Source organism: Triturus cristatus, chromosome 6 (assembly GCF_964204655.1).
Source record: "Triturus cristatus chromosome 6, aTriCri1.1, whole genome shotgun sequence".
NCBI classification, from domain to species: Eukaryota; Metazoa; Chordata; class Amphibia; order Caudata; family Salamandridae; genus Triturus; species Triturus cristatus.
Genome location: NC_140589.1, coordinates 234,502,388 through 234,522,094, shown reverse-complemented (window position 1 = coordinate 234,522,094; position 19,707 = coordinate 234,502,388). Strand labels below are relative to the sequence as shown.

Here is a 19,707-nt window from a genome sequence, read left to right as displayed (position 1 = left end):
TTGCTGAAAAGGGACACTTTAGCTGCCAGAGATTACCTCAATGAATCTTGATCTGTGTCCGGGCTGATCCATCTCTGGGAAACAGTTGGCCTCCAAAACGATAATCTTCTTTTCAATGACTGAGGACAAGGCTTCTCTAGCACGTTTAGCCCATGCTAGGCTGTCTCTAAACAATTATAGAATAGGTGCACCTCAACAATACTTCCATATTAGCAACACAAACACTGTTAAGAAGAAGTTCCGAAGTACTTCTCAGGTTTGCTTCCTTCTCTGTTACACTTGTCCCCCTGGCAACGAAACCACATAAACAGCGATTGCTGCCTATGCGGCAACGCAAAGATCTGCCACGCTTGATATGCTACTGCAAGGAGTTAATGGTTGAACGCAGTCCCCTACTAAAGGCTGCTTTTAACCAAAAAGGAATATGCAAACGGAGACAGGCTGACTTGCTTTGCCCCAGGGGATGCGCAGCTGAATTGTCATTTAGTGAGTTTCTTTACAAAGGTGGAAGCGAAAATGGCAATAAGGGACAGACAGCTGCTAAACATTTATAGTGATAGAGGGCAGACCAGCCTTGGCTGCAGCCTGTTGTCTAAGGAGCATATTCTTTTAATCAGTCAGCAGCACCTCACCCACCTGACTTTGATTACTGCCAATCTCGAATATGGTTCGTGGGGGGGGGGGGGACAGCTAGCAACGTGGCTGCACAGTCACACAAGCCGGAGGCTCCAGCAACCCAAACTCAATCCTGTCTTAAATCCTATCCTTCTTCACCATCAGGCCCAGACACCGAGCTATCCCAAAAAGGGGGAACTTCGAGAAGATGACGGAATCTTAGGAAGGCAGTTCGGTAAGCCAGAAACCGTGGACCGAGACAGATGCGCGGCAGATGCGTGCAGAGGGCGGCAAGTAGTCAATAGTGTAAAGTAGAGATCGCCGCCAAAGTCGAGCAGCGTCCTAAGAAGAAGGGGTAGAGACCTGGCTCTTCAGTTGTTAATGAGGCTTTGTTGTATTTCACCTCTTCTTAGCGCCCCTGCATCTCCACTCGATCAGAGTGGAGATGCAGGGGCGCTAAGAAGAGGTGAAATACAACAAAGCCTCATTAACAAGTGAATGGTCTTTAAAAGAATCGCCGGGCCCCCATAGCTCCGCGCTGCTGCAACCTGCGATATAAAAAAAAACACAGGTATGATGTCTGCAAGGTCCGCGGGCCGCCAAGGAAGGCTTGCCGGGCCGCTGGCGGCCCGCGGGCCGTACTATGAGTACCCGTGTCCTAAACGGAGATACGAGCGGACGCCGGGAGTGAGAGGTCGACACCCGGAGACACCCTGGCTGGGTAGGAACTTTGTCCTGCAATAAACAAGCACGCGCTGCCAGCAACACCCGAGGCCGCCTGACAGTGTGCCTGGAGATCGACCCGGTCCGATTGAGAGCCATGCCAGTGAGAGGGAGGAGGTTGTGCCGGGGGAGAGCCCCACAAGGTGGAGAACAGGCCAACACGCTAGAGAGGCACAACAGACAAAGGGTATGGCGGAGGCTGCCTCAACTGGGACCCGGCTGACCCTGCAGGAGTGCTCGGGTGGCCAGGGAAGCGACGCACTGAAACCAGGGCTCCGAGATGGAATGTACACCGAGCAGATGCACGGGAGAGCATAGAGCGGTGGAGAGGTTGAGTGCGGGCCCGCCTCAGAGAAGAGCAGGGCCCACACAAAAGGAGAAGAATACCAGATCCTAAACCATGGGTACTCACAAACTTTCTCTCGGGGGCCAAATTTACAGTGTGGTTTGTGGCTGAGGGCCGCACTGGTAGGGGCGTGGCTAGAGCAAAAAAAAACTATGACCATGAGGTTGAACACAGGACCCTGCAGCGGACGCCTTCGTCCACTGAGCCACCAGACCCGGCATTCACACATCTGTTTGTCTGTCTTTCTGTCTGTCTCCCTCTCTCTCTCCCTCTGTCTGCTTCCCTCCCTCTCTCTGTCTCCCTCCCTCCCTCTCTCTCCGTCTCCCTCTCTCCCTCCCTCTCTCTCCGTCTCCCTCTCTGCCTCCCTCTCTGTCTCCCTCCCTCTCTCTGTCTCCCTCCCGCTCTCTGTCTCCCCCCTCCCTCCATCTCCCTGTCTGTCTCCCTCTCTCTCTTTCTCTCTGTCTCTCCCTCTCTCTGTCTTTCCCCTCTCCCTCCCTCTCTCCCTCCCTCCCTCGGTCTTCCTCCCTCTCTCGCACTCTGTCTTCCTCCAGCTGTCACCTCACCCACTGCTCTTACTCCCTGCTGCCCTCCGTCACCTCACCCTGCTGTCCTTGTCACCCTCTGTCACCTCACCCCGCGCGGAGACAGCTCCTCGGGAACACACACAGCCACCGCACCCAAGTACTTCACAGGTCTTTTAAAGACCATTCACTTGTTATTGAGCCTTTGTTGTATTTCACCTCTTCTTAGCGCCCCTGCATCTCCACTCGATCATACCCCAGAGGAGCCTTGAGTGGAAGAACAGCCCCCCTTGAGAGGTTACCGCACAGTTTCAATGGCCCCCGAGGCGCAGCTCCGGAGAGACTATCGATTCGATGGAAACAGAAGAAGACAGGTGACAGACGAGAGTCCGACCAATATGAAAAAGAACTCATGGCAGACATAGACTGTGATCACCCACTTTTGTAGAAGATTGCATGCCTGGAGGAACCAAATATAGACCGTGAAGCCCAAGAACACGCACAGCAACATGGGTCGAAAGGTAGTGAAAAAGGTTGAGGAATTTGGGCCAATCAGAGACCGGAGGACAGTAAGATGGCACTAAGTGCCCCAGACATTCACACGCAACACCTAGTGGGTGTCTAACTTTCAGGAGGAACCCTCATTCTCTATCTCTGTTGGGGGTTTGGGGGGTGATTTCACGAGGGGGGAAGGACCTAGACCTCTGAGGCTTAATCTGCGCCATTGTTGTCATGTTGACAGTTGGGGATGCAGGCGTGGGTAGTGGGAGAGAGTGCGGAGGGAGGGATGGAGTTGGGGACTCAAATGATAGAATTAGAAGTTGAGGGGGGCTTTTCAGTAGGGTAAACTCAAAGAGGTTGAGACGATGAAGGCAATGTGGAGAATGTACAATACCATACATGCGTGCTATGGTGTCAACACAGAGAGAAGTTTCACTGAGGCAGGGTGTTGGGGGTTACTCAGTACATGACATGGAATGTCAAAGGACTCGGAAATAAAATCAAGAGAGGGTTGGTGGCCAATTATTTCAGGAGATTGAACCCTGACATAACCCTCCTTCAAGAGACACACCTCCAGGGCACACACTGTGCGTTCCTTGGGAGAGGGATGGACACCACCCTTGCACGTGCAGAATTTTCCAAGGGTTCCAGTGGAGTGGCTGTATTGATCAAAAAGAACCCCTCTTCTGCACTAATAAGACCTAGATAGACCCAAAGGGTACATATGTTGCAGTTCAGGGGACACGGGGGACAAAGAGCATTCATTCTAATTAGAGTTTACGCACCCATGAGGTTACCAAAGCACACACTAGGTAAAGTGGCTGAGATACTATTAGAATCTGAGCCGTCCATACACATAGTGGGAGGGGATTTCAATGATGTACGTCGTCAGCACAAAGAGGGACAACACTGCTGGCTGGGTTCCTGGATTCATTGGTGTTGGTAGGCTTGTGGCACAAACATCACCCGACTGACTGAGTATATTCCTTCTTCTCAGATGCCCACAGGGTAGTTTCTAGACTGGACTATATCCTCACCCCAGCAGGAGACATAGAGGAGGTGGAGAAAATCGAATACATGGCAAGGGGTCTGTCAGACCGTTCACCCCTATGGTTGACAGCAGGGGGGGGTGATCCCTCAAACAACGATCCGGATGGAGGCTAAACACCTGCAGCCTGCAAGACCAGATGGTAGCCCGTGAAATAAGAGTGGATTCGTAACTCTATTTTCAGGAGAATGAAGGCTCGGTATCTGCGGCGGACACCCTATGGGAGGCATTCAAAACAGTGCTCCGAGAAAGGGCGCAAAACATAGTTGCACATAAGAAAAGGAAAGAGACACGTGAAATTGAGGTATTAGAGTGCAGACTCCAAGAAATAGAGGGGCAGCTAGATTCAGAGGCCGATACGCAGACAATCCATCAGAAAGCAATCACCCGAAGGGAGTATCAGGCACTAGCCTGCCAGGAAGCGAAAACTCAGCATTTGGCAATGCAACACTGCCTGTATGAGAATGGAGACAGAGCCGGATGGTTATTGGCCTGGCTCGGCAAGAAAAAGAGAACCCGGGTAGGTGACAGCCATTTGAAAAGATGGCACAACATACACAACAGCCCTGAGCATAACAGAGGCATTTGCTGACTACTACACCCTAAAAGCGAGTCCCCAGATTAGCGAATATATGAACACAATCGATACCCCCACCCTCTCAGTAGATGACCGTGCACTTCTCTATACAGAACTGACACTAGAAGAGGTGGTTACGGACATCAGCAAACAGAAGTCTGTGAAGAAGACTCCGGCTCCAAACTGACTACCGGTGGAAACTTTTAAGACAAATGCCAGTTTACGTGCCCCCATCTCCTAAAAATGTACCTGGAGGCTCTGACAGAAAGGACCTTGCCGCTGGATCTTTGTAGTGCAACAATAGTAGTGATTCATAAAACAGTGAAGCCCACCTTGGACTGCAGAGCCTACTGACCGATCTCACTGCTTAACGTGGAAACTAAAATATTGCCTACTGTATTGGCCACAAGATTTTTGTTGGTGATAACTTCCCTCATTCACTGTGACCAGTCTGGTTTTATGCCAAAGAGGGCAACGAGATTCAATCTTCTCCAGCTGGCCAACTGGCTAGATACAGCGCAACACAGGTCTGAACCACATGCATTCTTGTCCCTGGATTCAGAGAAGGTATTTGATGCCGTCCACGGGCCTTTCATAAGGCAGGTTCTGTTGAAATTTGGGTTCAGCATGGCCTTCTTAGCATGAATAGATACACTAACCCAAGGGCACGGGTGTAGGTAAATAGTGCAATGTTGGCGGAATTTCCGGTGTGCAGGGGCACTAGGCAAGGATGTCCTCCATTGCCAATACTATTCGCCCTAGTTTTAGAAACTCTGGCCTGCCTGGTCAGAGACCACTCGGACAAATGAGGTTTTTGAGATAATCAGGGATTACTTAGAGATAAGCGGATAGCACTATACGCAGATGACATCCTTCTATACGTCACCAACCCCGAGATGCCGCTTCCCACTATACCTCAGGTCTTCGAGGAATCTGGAAGGCATGCGGGATATCGGATAAACTGGGATAAATCCAGTCTTTATCCGTCCGGAGGAGGCATAGACACACGGAGTCTCCCAGGGCAACTACGCATGAATAGAGAGAGGTTTTGATACCTATGTCTCTATATAACCACTAACCCAACAACGAGCCTTAACACAACATAAAGAGAGTACTGATGGAATTTCATGAATATGTTGAGAGGTGTAGAAGACTCCCCCTGATGCTGCTGGGCAGAGCGGCCATGTTCAAAATGGTCCCCCTCCCTAAACTACTCTACATCCTCCAAAACACATATCACAAACTCCCCAAGGAAATCTTTAAAACAATAGAGGGAGAGGTGCGCACACTCTTGTGGAATGGGGGACACCCACAGATAGCACGCCAGACCCTTCAACGTAGTCAGTACAATGGAGGTATAGCACTCCCAGGCGTATGATTCAACTATAGAGCAGCCTACCTAGTGGTCTTCAATGAATGGGGAGGTATAGCAGATGATCACCCAACATATGCCCTTGAGAGACTTTACTTTCAAAGCCAATCACCTTCACTACATATATGGGGGCATTGGGGTGAGGCAACTATTGCCGGCAACGCAGAGATCCATAGAAGCCTGGAAGAGGGCTTTACGACAAATGAAACGGAGCAAGAGATATACAAAAGAGACACGCCTGTAGGAGGGACACAATTGTCATAATTGGGCAAGCTGCAGGGTTTTGGAGCCTGGGACATGGTGGGGATATCCAGGCTTGGGTAAATAATGGAGGTAGGTGCCCTAATTTCCTTTAACTCACTTCAGCGAGAATATAAATTTAATGACACCCAAAGATAAGAATATTTGCAGTTGCAACATGCATGGGGGCAGAACAACTAGACACATCAAACATCCCAGATTTTGCACCCTTGGAGGGAAGGCTACTGAAAAAGGAACTACGAAACATGGAACTACAAACCCCTGATAAATAACATGCCAGACAATCTGGGAGCCCTTACAAAACAGTGGGAGGTCCCCACGGGCAAATTAGAAGACAAAGATTGGGAAGCGGCACTAATGCATCCCAGAGAATTGGCTATTAAATTAAGGCTGCAACTGATAGAATACAAGATCTTCCACAGAGTTTATTTCGATAGAGCACGCTAACATAAAATTGGGTGGGCCGACTCCCCAGGGTGTCTTAGATGTAAGACAGAGCATGGGACCTTCATACACACGTTATGGGACTGCCACCAAATGAAATCATATTGGACCCAAATAACAATGGAATTAGGCAAGGTAGAAGAAGCAACGATGCCCATAGATGCCAAATATGTTCTGCTGGGTATCCCCTCTGAGGTAGACCTTCCCAGGTACAAACTGATGCTATGCAATTTAGGGTTGATGGTGGTGAAGAGACACGTTGCCGAAACGGAGGTGCTCCAACTCTTCCCCACAATTACAGAATGGAGAAATGGTATGGGTCTGTACATGGGTGCCGAGAGAAAGGCATATACAGCAAGGGGATGCCAGAAACAATTCTCCAATGTTTGGGGCTCCTGCCTGAGATAATATGGCTTAGAGATAGAATTGGAAAAGGATGATCCCAGCCATGGCTGAGTCAACCGAGTGAAAGGAGAGAGGAAACACTCACCCCACCCCCAACATGAACTATATGATAGTACTTAAACACTGGGTAAGACTCTGTGATGGTTATGCCAGAAATTATGTGAATGTATACCACTGCAAAATGATTGACTATAAAACTGTAACGCTTCGCAATGCACTTCGTTTTAAATACAAATATGTACATATGTTGTATTCTCCTTCCTTGCAATTTGTAATTATAAAAACATTATAATTAAAAAAAAAAGGATTGTGGAGTGGGGACCTGTATGGACTTTAACTGCTGCTGAGGCTGTGCGCAGCAGGCCCTGTGTCCAACCCCACACCATGCACAGCGATGGACATCTTACTTTACATTAAAAAGGACACCTTAATTCACTGAAAAAAACAAACGTTAAAGGAACGTTATAGTCAGGTGAAAATGGCAATTAAAACATACTGTTTTAAACCAACAAAACCACAGAAATTCTCCAGTTCTAGTTATCTCAAGTAACTAAATCTTGTTCCCTAAAGTAACAATAACTCAAACCCATGCCATGCACTGCTAATGACCTCACATATTGCATCACTCATGATGTAATGTTCTATGACCTCATTGATAACATGACGGCAGCATCTGAAATGGCATAATTGAAGACGATACCGTGAAAATAAATATCTGCACTTTACAAATCTCCTCTAGGTTCTCTAGAAATTGTTAATAGCACTGCATGAGAGCTCGTTAATGTTAATATGTGTATAAAAATCCACGGGTGCATAATGTATTGTAAAGAGAAGCTTTATTTTTTCAAACGTTTTGATACTAGACCTTTGAATTCATCTACAACCTATTGGAAGTGTACGTATGTAACTCACACTAGTTGTGTTCAGTCTCTAACTTGTTTAAATGAAGTACTGCTTGCACTTGAAAGTTTACTGATAGTTAAACAGTACACCGTATACGTTTTACCTTAGTGAATCAGAGTTGCCTCCAGTACTACACAATTTCTATTTCATACATATATACCTAATGTATATGGTGGTGGGCCATTTCCTACCTACTTTGTGTTCTAAAATGTCCTAGGGGCTTATTTAATAATTTAATGAGCATTAGCTAGGATTATGTCATCAGTGATGTGATTTGAAATGTCATCATTGATGTAATTTAGCATGTCATGAGTGATGTAATATATGAAGCAGTTCATGGCAACTACAACTTAACTCTGATAAAACAGATATTGTTAAAACTCAAAATAAAAACATGATGTGGAACCTATCTTTTTGCCCCCATCCCCCATGATGGGCATCTCCCCATAACCTAAGCACTCTGTAAAAAGCCTAGGAGTCCTCAAAGACCTTTTGATGAAACCCCATGTAGGTTCAGTGACCTCTACCTGCTTTCTTCAGCTGCGAAAAATCAAGAAGATCAGCAAGTTTCTCACCTCCGAAGCCCTGGTCCAGGTTATTCTTGCCTGAGTCCTTTCATGAACCGACTATGCAAGTTCTCTTTATCAGGCACTTCCTAAATGTTTCTCTCGTAGACTCCAACTCTCAGAAAACTAGGCAGCCAGACTTATATTTCAACAACCGAGAGACTACCACATTACCCACCTGATGAGGAAGCTTCACTGGTTATCAGTTGCTCAACGTACCATCTTCAAGTCAGGCTGTATCACTTTCAAGTCCATTTATGGTAGAAGTCCCGATTTTATATCAACCAGAATAAAAAAAAAATACATCCACTCCTGCAACTTAAGAGCTTGGGAGGCTCCCACTTCTCGTTTTTTGCCCCCCATATTTGGAACTCCTTTCATCAGGAGATCAGATCCACCCCTTGCTACTCAAGATTCAGGCAAGGCTTGAAGACTTGTCTATTTAAACAAGCCTACGACTAACTGTTTTGAGGCAGGTATTTTCTCGTGTCGAAGCACTGCGAGTGCTTCGACACGAGAAAATACATGAATCAATTTTTGGATTGTTGTTTTGAGGATTAGGGTGCCTATCCTCAAGTTGAAAGCACCGCACTAAGATAATTGTGGATTAATATTACTATTGGTGTGAAATTTTGCTGGTTGCGCGTTCTTTCCCTTGACACCCATTCTTTTGTTTCTGTTTTGAGGCAGGCTTTGCTTCTGTTACCTAGTGCCATGAAACCGATTAGCGTACGTACACTCTAAAATAACTCTGTACTATAACATGGCAGGGGTGTGATTTATAGCTAGCTCTCTGAACTGTAACTGGGGAATTTCAGTGTATTTGGCTTTTTAAACATTAGTTTGTGTATTATTTCAAGGCTTAGCTATTAAATAATCATTTTAGTTTTTTCAGTGAATTTCTAAGTTTAAAAAAAAAACATACGTTGGGATTTAGTTTGAGGTACCTTGATGATCTGGTGAGTTAAGCAATTGTCAGTCCAGATTAGAATAGCTTTTAATAGTTGTCAATGGAATATAAATTAAGGCAGGTTTTAATTTTAGCCTGCAACTCTGGTCATTATGCAGATGTAAAGATCATCCTGGTGATTTGAGTGGGGGTGGGGGGCACACGTCTTGGAGCCAGCTCACAATAATGGCAGCAGCCTGAATTTTGGCTGCCCCTCATTGAACACTGTCACCTGTCAATCTCCGCAACAGCTCAGCTGGACCTTACACATACTTTTCACTCACCCCCAACCTCTCAAGAGAGCAAAGATACTGAGCAGAGCTTCTGAAATATTCTCATGGATACTCTACATAAAGACTTTGCAAGACTTGTAGCCACTTCAAATCCTGTCATCAGTATTGAAACCCTCCTACAGAACCTCGGCAACAAAGTCTAGATGACAGCAGAAATCCATGCTTACTATATGTTGGAACCCCAAAACCTAAACTATCCACCTCTTGGCGTAACAATAATCTGTTTGACCCCAGACTCACTATCAGAAGACTGTGACAATTTCTTCAAAGAAACAATTGAAAAATTCTTGCACCACACTGTCAGCTTGTGGGCCTCATTTAACACCCTCTTCACAGAATAGCTCACTAATTTACACCCTTCTTTGAAGGTTGTCTCCTACAAAAATGATGTAATTCCTTCATCCATCATAAATGGAATGTCATGAGCTGTACTAATAATTAAACTAAACCCAGTTCGTGAGCTGTTCTACAAGGCCTCTTCCCAGAGGCTGGTGAATATTCACAGATTCCTCCACTTCTGAAAAAGCCCATGCAACAACTTCGACAATCACGTCTACCACATTAAGGCAAAATCATTGAGAACGTCATCACCATCCAGCTCCATAACAAACAAAATGCAGCGTAGCACCCTTTTCTTAGTCCTGTGAGTCCCGCTTCAGATCACAGTGCAGCTGCGCTCAGCAACTCTTGAATTGTGGTACCATGCCATGTAGATCGCTATAATGGTGACCCCCCTGCCTTCTTTTCCTAGTCCTTGGCAGTGTTTGACACAGGCAGCCATCATAGCTTGTTGAATGTTCCAGCTCATATATGGCCCAGGACCATTCTATTGTTCTTTAATTTCTACTTGAAGAACAGTGTCCATCTGATGCAGATTTGATCCTAAAGATCTGAACCCATACTGGTGACATTTGGCATTGCGCAAACTCAATCCAGGCATCATTCATCCTCAGTCTTTACAAGGACTCACTGGAAGCCCAACAGGCAGACCTCTCAATATGCAGCTGATGCCTAGCGATATCTAAAAATATTATTGTGACCCTCCAAGCCTGGTTGTGGAACTCCCACCTCAAATTAAATCCAAGCAGAACTAAGCTTCTCCTCATTGCCAGCACCAGTTAACCTCACTTGGTTCATGACTGCTATTGAGATAAACCTGGAAGACTTAACCCATCTACTTGTCAGTAGTGATAGATCCCTTGGCCGCCATTTGCAATGTGTGTTTGAAAGTTAAGCTCCATGTCCAAACAAAACCAAGACACATGGTATCAACTTACCCTTGTTTGAAAAGTGAATCCTTTCAAAGCAGGAACTGATTTGAGAATGACGCTACACGCTCTATTCTGGTCTGGTAGCCCCGGCATTCTTCTCCCCAAAAAACACTTTCATCCAACAGCTTGCCTCACTCAAAGGACTCTGAAAGCTCAATATATTAACTCTGATGATCAGACATCAGCATTAACTTTCTCTGCATACACACATCCTTTTCAAAGCAAGCTACATTATATTCAAAGGGGTCCACGGTGGTGCCTGGCAGTTGCAGGCTTTCAAAATCATAATATCGGGTATGCAGGTGAGGTCTCTGTAAACCTAGCGGTAACAGCACAAGCAGGCTAGAGACCAGTAGATGCAAAAAAGAGAAAAGAACACCTTCTCATGTTATTCTTCCAATATAATTCCAGGCTTCATCCATCTTCTGCTTCAGAAAATAGCTAAGGACCCTGCTCATCCTGCAACACCCCAATAACTTGGAACTCCACATCCATGGTTCCAAGGATCTCCTTGCCTCCAGAGGTTTCCCCTTCCCAGTCTAGGCACAGCAGATTACTGTGTAGCCCTCTCAATCATCAGGCCCCCATGCTAACCCTTGCTTTCACCTTTTCCAGCCTAACCGTGAGCCTCCTCTGTAATGTGACTACCCTACTTTATAGGTAGTTTTACACTATATACGTCCATGTATGTACTTTAGGAATAGCAGTAACAATCATTTTACAGAAATCACTGAAGACCTTCTAATGGTATCTGTGGTTCATATAATAAAAAAGGTAAATCAATAAACCCTACGCAATATGCTTTACTATTTAAAACATTATTGAAAGTAAGACTACGCATGACATGCAAGCAGGTTATGTAAGTCAACTCTTAAACAAGTAATAAAATTGGTTTATGAAAAATTATGTTCTACAAATCTAATTTCCCTCTTTGAGAAAATTACTATTTGTTAGTAGAATACGGTTCCTGTGACCTGTGTTACCTTGGATGAGTAAAGCTTTAATAAACAACTAGTAAATTGTTTGGGGACACACCACATGATAAAATATCAAATTAACTTAGTATAAATTTTGAATAACACAGATATGGTTCAAGAACTTGGAAGTGACTAAAGGTAGAGGTCTATGAAGAGCCTGCGGATTGGGGAAAGTTATAAGTAAGTTCCACAATGTCCTATTTTGGAAATGTTCTTGGACACATTTACACAAGAGGTTCCATAGATCTGATGTAAATTTGCTGAGCATTAAAGCGAGCAACGTGAAAATATTGTGGTGCAAATGATATATGATTTAAATCAAGTGAATGTAACACACTGCACATAAGACAATTTCAGGCTGTTCTTTACAACTTGTGTACAAAGTACAACTTAAGCAAACACAGCAACTGCTTTCCACCTTAACTTCTGCTTGATTTGTAACACATTAATTGGACACATGAAGGAGAGTCATAAAAGAATGTGTAGCTCACTGAAATAATTCCTTCAGCAGCTACCAACCATTGCCTGCTCATGTCCATTATTTCTACTAAACTGTCTTTAAATGTGTATATGAACAGCTGGCTTTCAGAGGGAGAGAAATTGTGTTTTGTGGGAAGGCTGCAGACTGGTTGGCTTTTTAAAAAAATGTTTAAATGATGCTCATGTGTACTAATGGAGTACTAGTAGCGGACCTGATTTGCCACAGAAGGTAGGTTTTTCATCGCTCCTCCAATTTGGCAGAGCCATCATCTTTAAAGGTTAACAGAGATCTCATATAAAACCCCTGTGAGATGCTTGTGATTTAGTTCTTTTTAGTTTTTTTCAGTGCTTGGATCATGGGTGTACATTAGACGCAGCATTGAAAGGGTACATCTACCATAGTAGGTTTCAATGAAACAGTCTCCCTTCCATGTAAAGACTTTCTTGAAGGGTTACACAACAGTTTCTTTGCTAAAACAAAAGGGCCCATTGATTCGCAACTAGAACTCTCGTGAATTAAAGATGATTCAAACAAAATCTTTACTTTAATATATTCAGATGTTTTATTAGGTGCAGCTGGAATTTAAAGTAACAAGTATGTTTGTATTTGTTGTTACCATGAGAAGCAATATTGAAGTACTTCTAATTTGCTTTTGTTTTTCCAGGCTTTGGCTGAAAAGGAAAATTCTGAAGTTAATTCTGCTATCCAGTGTGTGCTTAGCAGAGAAACCATCTATGGAAAGGTTGGCAAATGATTAATATGCACTGATGTTGTAAAGGCCAACATTTCTTTTTTGAACAACAGATTTTATTGATTTTCTGCAGTACCAAATGGGCCAAGCCCAAGAAGAAATATACAGTCGTAAGGCATATTGGAAAAACTCTAGGCACTGCACATTTTTCTCCCGAAAGGTCTGCCGAACATCAGACCGACAACCACCTCCCGCCCCCCACCCACGCACCATACAGCCCATCAACTGCAGAGCACATACACATTGCACGAAATTCTGTCCACAATTATACAAACCCCTCACATTAAACCGATAAGTCATTTACCACCACACTAGGGGATCTTGAGTCACGGGTTGCAGCAGTAAGGACAAATTAATCCCTCTATATTTGGCCCAGATCTTCCCATGCTTTTGCGGGCAGCCTCTCGTCTGAAACACCGCAACCTCCGCAGACATACACCTGTCCATGGCCTTCTTCCAATTCGCTACACGGGGTGGGGACATATCTTTCCAATGCTGCGCAATGTCACGCTTTGCCAGTGTAAGGCCCAAGAACAGAAGGTGTCTCTTATATCTGTTCTCCCTAATGTCTTCTGTGCTGTGAAGGAGTGTCAATCTAGGGTTTGCGGGAATGTCCCAGGCTAATACCCGCCCCATGCAAGACAGAACGCCCGACCAGAAGTGATGCAATGCCCCACAGCTCCACACCATGTGAAGAAACGTTCCCTCGTTTGAATCACATCGGAGACAGACAGGTGTCTGAATGGCGCCCATCCTCCAGAGGCGGAGGCGGGTATAATAAACCCTGTGGAGATATTTAAATTGGATCAGTCTGTATCTAGTGGAGACCGCAGAGTACCGAGGACTGGCCAGCGCCTCCGTCCAATCGTCGTCTGTCAAAGCTGGCAAGTCGGCCTCCCATGCCGCTCGAGTGTAGTGAGCGTTTGTTAAATTTGCCAGATTTTGTGGGCCCCCAGGTCGCCCATCAGTAACCGGCCCTCTAGCGGATGAAATTCGAGTAAGGACTGGAGATGTAGAATCAGGGGGGAAAGGGCATGACGGAGCTGTAAATATCTATAGAACTGCGATTTGTGAAGGTCAAAGTCTGCCTGCAACCTCTGGAAGGACTTAAGCGTGGATACCTTCATGATATCCCCAAGAGTGGATATCCCGATATCGTCCCACCTACAAAATCCCTCCAGTGACGAGATGGGCCGGAGATGAGATCCCTGCCAGAGGGGAGTAGCCCCGGTCAGCTTACCCCACCAACCCATAGACCGAACCACCTGCCTCCAAATCTGAATAACTGTCCTACAGGCCGGAGGAAACTCCTCCAGTGACGCGGTACTATACAGGTAATGGAGCAGCGGGGTGTCCTCCATGAAGAGCCTCTCCACGGCATAAGCCGGGTCCATCTGAGAGCCATACCACCATTCATTAATTACCAGTAACTGTGAGGCCCAGTAATACGCCCGTATATCGGCTGCAGCAATCCCACCGCAATATGTGGACTGGATGCATGTTGCGAGCGCCACTCTAATCGCGCCCCCTTGCCAAAGAAACCGGTTCAGGAGTGCATTCATTTGGAGAAACCACGACTGAGGGATAGGGTACGGATAATTTAAGGACAACATTTTTAAGGCACACTTCAAAATGTATAATAGAAACTTTTCAGCACTTAATGGTAGTTGTACATGAGAGAGCTGTACAGTATAAAGCAATCTGCATTTTTATTGGCTGCTGGCTGGTTAATATCTACTATGGAGATTCATATCCAGAAGCTAAGCTAAGCCCAAGTACACTCACAACCAGCATATCACTACATGTGGTTTCTAGAACACCTAATCTGTGAAGGACATAGAGATTGTAGAGAAATTGTCAACAGGAACCTCTCCTCATTCTTGGATGATAAGGGAACTCTTTCACCTACTCAAACTGGTTTTGGGGCAGGAAACTGCTCTCTTAGTGGTAACCAATGAGCTAAAAAGAATTCTGGATCTAGGCGGCAGTTATATTTCTGGATTTAAGTGCTGCTTTTGACACTGTATCGCACCCAATACTTATCAAAAGATTGGAAGAAGCGGGGATCAAGGTTACAGCTCTCAATGGGCTTGACTAATTTTAAAGCAATGGAAGCTTTCAAGTATGTGAGGAAACTTTCTGCTCAGACCCACAGGCTTTGGAACATGGAGTGCCACAGGGCTCGTCCTTAAGCCCCACACTGTTCAATGTCGATGTTCGACTGCTGGCAGATATTCTAACTAAGCATGGTTTCTCAATGGTGTCATACGCTGATGGCACACAAATAATCACCTCATTAACACCCAATACTGCAGCACTCTAGTTAACTAGATGCCTGTTTAAGAGAAGTTACTAACTGGATGTCGAGCAACACGCTGAAACTTAATGGAGACAAAACTGAGGTACTGGAAGTTCACAGCAACCCTTCCCACTGGACAGACCTATATTGGCCCAACTGCCTAGGAGCCTCCCTCAAAAAACAGAAATAAAAAGGAGGTTCAAGTGAGGAAACTATTAGTCTTCTGTTTCTGTCTAATCAGGACTCTGAGGAAGGTTCTGAGTTGACTTACCTCTGCCACCCGCAGAATGGTAGTCCAGGGACTTGTGTTGTCCTGCCTAGTCTATGGTAATTCACTATACTTGGGTAGTCCTCGTTTTTTTTAGAAACATCTTTCATTTCCATTTATATGCTTCTACAGTGTCTTCGAACCACCCTTACATTTTTCCATTTTTCTATACTTCTTGTTTCTTTACTTCATACCTCATCAGCATGTTATACATTCCTGTACATCTGGTAGTTCTGGTTCTTTGGTGTTGGTTCTGATTCATACATACATTCAGACATGCCCCCCCATCTATCCCCAACTTGCCCCCACCCTCCCCCTCACTGCTGTTGCCCCGGGAATTATGATGAGTCCAGCTTATCGCATCCTCTGTCTTGTATTATGTGTGTTTCAGGTGTTACTTCCTGGTCCTGCCTCAGCCCAGATTCTTTTGCTCCTAAGGGCCGGCCCATTTTCTCACTCTATTCCCCCTTCCTGGTCCTGCCTCAGGGGACTCCCTTGTCGTGAAGGGCTTATAGGGGTGGTTGATTTGGATCTCCGGTCATTACATGTCATCTCCTCCACTAGTACCTTTCCATGCCTGAGCTCTCTCTATTTTACCCAGGCCCATCCTCGCATTTCTGAGTAGGATTCTGCCCTTGCAGCTCGCCCATTTCTCCAGCTCCAGCTTCCATCTACGTATGCTGGGGCCATTCGGCGCCTTCCATTTACTAGTGATTTCACACTTTGCTATAATGAAGGCCAGGTCCTGAAATGTGTCAGTGACTTTAGTCTTAGCTGTGTGAGGGAACAAGTTAAGCAGGGCGTGCTCCAGCGTACATGGTACTATCCGATCCGTTATTCAGGCTGTCTCACTCGTCACCTCTTGCAAGTAATGCGTCAGGGACTGGCAGCTCCACATCATGTGGATGAAATTTGCCCCCTTTCTCTACATATCGGGCATTCTGCATCATCCCTGTGGAAGAACCGGTTGATTCGTTCCGGGGTGATGTACGCCCGATGTAGTGTAAAGAAGCTAATCAGGCTAAAGCGTGCGTTTCGGGAAACCTTAGTAGTTCTTTGTAATATGTTCTCCCAATCCTTGTCCCCTAGCGGTCTGCCTAAATCCTCAACCAACCGATTTCCCAGTGCTTCCAGTGGCTGTTTAGAGTCCTGACCAGTTTCCCTGTATAAACATGTGACTGCCTTTATGGTACCCCCCGCCAGACCTATGTATTCGCAGGTGGTGTGCCGCGGTGGCTCGGTCGTACCCATTCCCTAGTGTCTTCGCATTGCCCCCGTGACTGCCCTATAAAGCAGGAAGTGTCCCTGTGGGATATTCCAATCTGTGCTGAATACTTCAAAGGTGAGTAATTCCCCCGCCTCTGTATAGGTCTCCCACTCTCGTGGCCCCTGCCTGTTCCCATTCCTCTAGCCCCCTCCACTGTGCTCCATGCTGGAGTGCCCTTAGTATTATCAGTGCCAATTCCGGCGAATAAGGGCGTCTTGTCCTTGACTTCTGCAGGCACCTACCCCAACACCGTCGAATCACCCTATGTCTGTTGGTGCAGACATGCTGTGTCTTCACGGTCCCAGTAGGGTACAAAACACTTCTTTCCTTTCCAGGGCAAAGGGAGGCGTCCCTCTGTCCGGCGTCAGACTCCCTGCCACCCATTGCGTGAATCTCTGCAGTTGCCATGCTAAGTAATATGCCTTCATCTCAGGTACTGCTAGTTCCCCTTCCAACTGTGGCCTTTTTAGCATAGTTAGGGCCACCCTCCTTCTTCCCGTCCCCCATATAAAGGCTGAGATGCAGGACTCCAATTCCCGTAACCATGCCCCCGGTATCCACACAGGTAATGTGGTATAAAAGTATAACAATCTGGGGAGAGCCACCATTTTTAAGAGGGAAATCCTTCCCGCTATCGAGAGAGGGAGCCTTCCCCAAAAGGCCATGTTGTCCTTCAGTGCTCTTAATGTTCCCCCTACATTCCCCTCCTTCCCATACAGTGGAGAATGCAAATTGGTTAGTCCTCTGTTTGTGGTTAAGCGACTCCAAGTGGTCCAAAATGCCAAAACAACATTGTTACCTTGTCCCTGGTGTCCCTTCTCTAGTTGCCAATATCCAAGAGAATCCAATTTAATCACTTTTCATGGCCCATCGGGCAATGCACAAGAAAAGCCCTATGCGATGGACATTGTATATAGCACCGGGGGACCCGTTGGGTAGCTATGTTCTTTAGAAGTGCCTAGTATGGTATAGTTCAATTATAGAAGTAGAGTCTAATCTTGCTAGCAGCGTGTCCCAGGACTGGAAAAGATGCCAGGAACTACCTTTATAATTTTTCACTTTACTCTGTTCCATGAGTTAGTTTTAAATTGAAGTTGTTTAAAGTGTGCCGTCTATCAGAGTTTGCATCCCGTTTGAAAACAGTTATTCGGCCCAACATGGGAATAAACAAAATAAATAACTTTTCTATAAAGTTTCCCCTTCAGATATTTCTCGAGGATTATGCTTGAGTTAAGTTTTATTGTAGAAGTCTAGTCAAAGAAAGCTTTATTTGATTGCCGTATAAAACAATCATAAAAGCACATAAAAAGAAAACAATTATTTCATCAATTAAAATATCACACAAGTAAAAAGTGTCAACAATAAATGACAGCAAAGTTTATACATAATGAAATTGATCATATTTCAAATTGCAGATAAAAAGAGATTAAATAGACATACATTTCCTATGACTCAGGACTCGCTTTAGAAAAGTTAAAATCCTGCAAACATTGTGCACATTGTCCAGCAGTTGTAATACAAGGAATGCCGGTCGGCATTGCTGAAGCCCCAGTGATTTCAAGAATGGTAGTAAACAAACTTTCCGGGCATTAAGATAAAATTTACAAAAAAGTACAATGTGTATTGTGGACCGTGCTGAGTGGTGATCACAAGTACACGTATCAAGATCTTGTGCCCAATCATTCATTTTGGGGATAGCAACAAGTCTATGAAAGACCCCCAGTCTAAATCTAGTCAATAGGAATCTGTCATAAACACCTGGTACAAAAGTTAAATAGGGTTGGATGTTAAAAGTAGTTAAAATCAATTGATTGTACATAAGTCGGCTTTGTAATCTCTGAGGATATTCTAATCATATCCAGATGCCTCAGAGCCTCCTTTTTTAAATCCTTCCTCGTTATGTTAATAGTTTTTGGATTGATAAAATATTCTATGTGGCCTAGATCTTGTACAAAATTCGTGACATATCTCTGCCAAGGAATCTTTAAGGCCCCTTCTAATTTTATATTGTCAGTCAGAATATCTTGATTTAACTTTGTTTCTTCCCTAGTCCAGAGCCGATGCCATAAAAGAACTGGTTCTAGTTTTATTAGGTCGGATATAAAGGGAAGACCCAACTCTGCATGGCAAATGGTTGAATAGATACTGTTCGGAACGGATAAAATATATCTTAGAAAGAAATTTTCTGCCCTTTGAATTGGAAGCAGATCAGCAAGTCCCCAAACCCCTGCCCCATAAACCGCAGAGGAGACACACTTTGCTTTATAAATCTTAATCGATTTGACAGGTGGTCTCCTACCTAGTTTCTTAGCAAAGTTGGTCAATGCATTTACTGATCTTATTAACCCTAATTTTTTTGCTGAGACGGCTTGTGCCCAGGTATCATTTTGGTCAAACAGAATTCTGAGATACAAAAATCTCTTAACGACCCCGATCTTCTGCCCTGCCACAAACATATCCCTAGGCTTCTTGATAACGTGACCACACCACATAATGAAGGTATTTGAAATGTTTACTCTCAGCCCAAGGTCTTCCATAAAACTAGCGAAAGAAACTAAAGTCATCTGAAGGCCTACTTGTGTGCGGGACCTCAATACCGCATCATCTACGTATATAATAGTGCTGGTATTGGACGTCCAGCCACTTGAGGAAAGTTTTGATTACCTTTCAGGAGTGCCTTACCCAGACCATTGATATAAAGATTAAAAAGAAAAGGGGCCAGGACACATCCTTGCCTGACCTCTCTTCTGAGCACTCGCCCTGTAAGCCATAACGTACTCAAGCCTTTGCATCAGTATAAAAACACTTAAAAAAATAATAATCTGTACATCAAGAGGGCCACAAACGCTAAAAACAACTTTCCCTGTTT

General features: G+C 45.0%; 1 protein-coding gene across 2 annotated transcripts in view; it reads left to right on the top strand.

Moving 5' to 3' along the window:
* Window positions 1-19,707, top strand: part of LOC146816701 (protein FAM228B-like) — a 230,424-nt gene that overhangs the window by 90,730 nt on the left and 119,987 nt on the right. For both annotated transcript variants that reach the window (XM_085610589.1, XM_085610590.1), the window contains one exon: window positions 12,918-12,995. In XM_085610589.1, coding sequence (XP_085466715.1) covers window positions 12,918-12,995 — 78 coding nt within the window. The remainder of the gene's footprint in view (window positions 1-12,917; window positions 12,996-19,707) is intronic.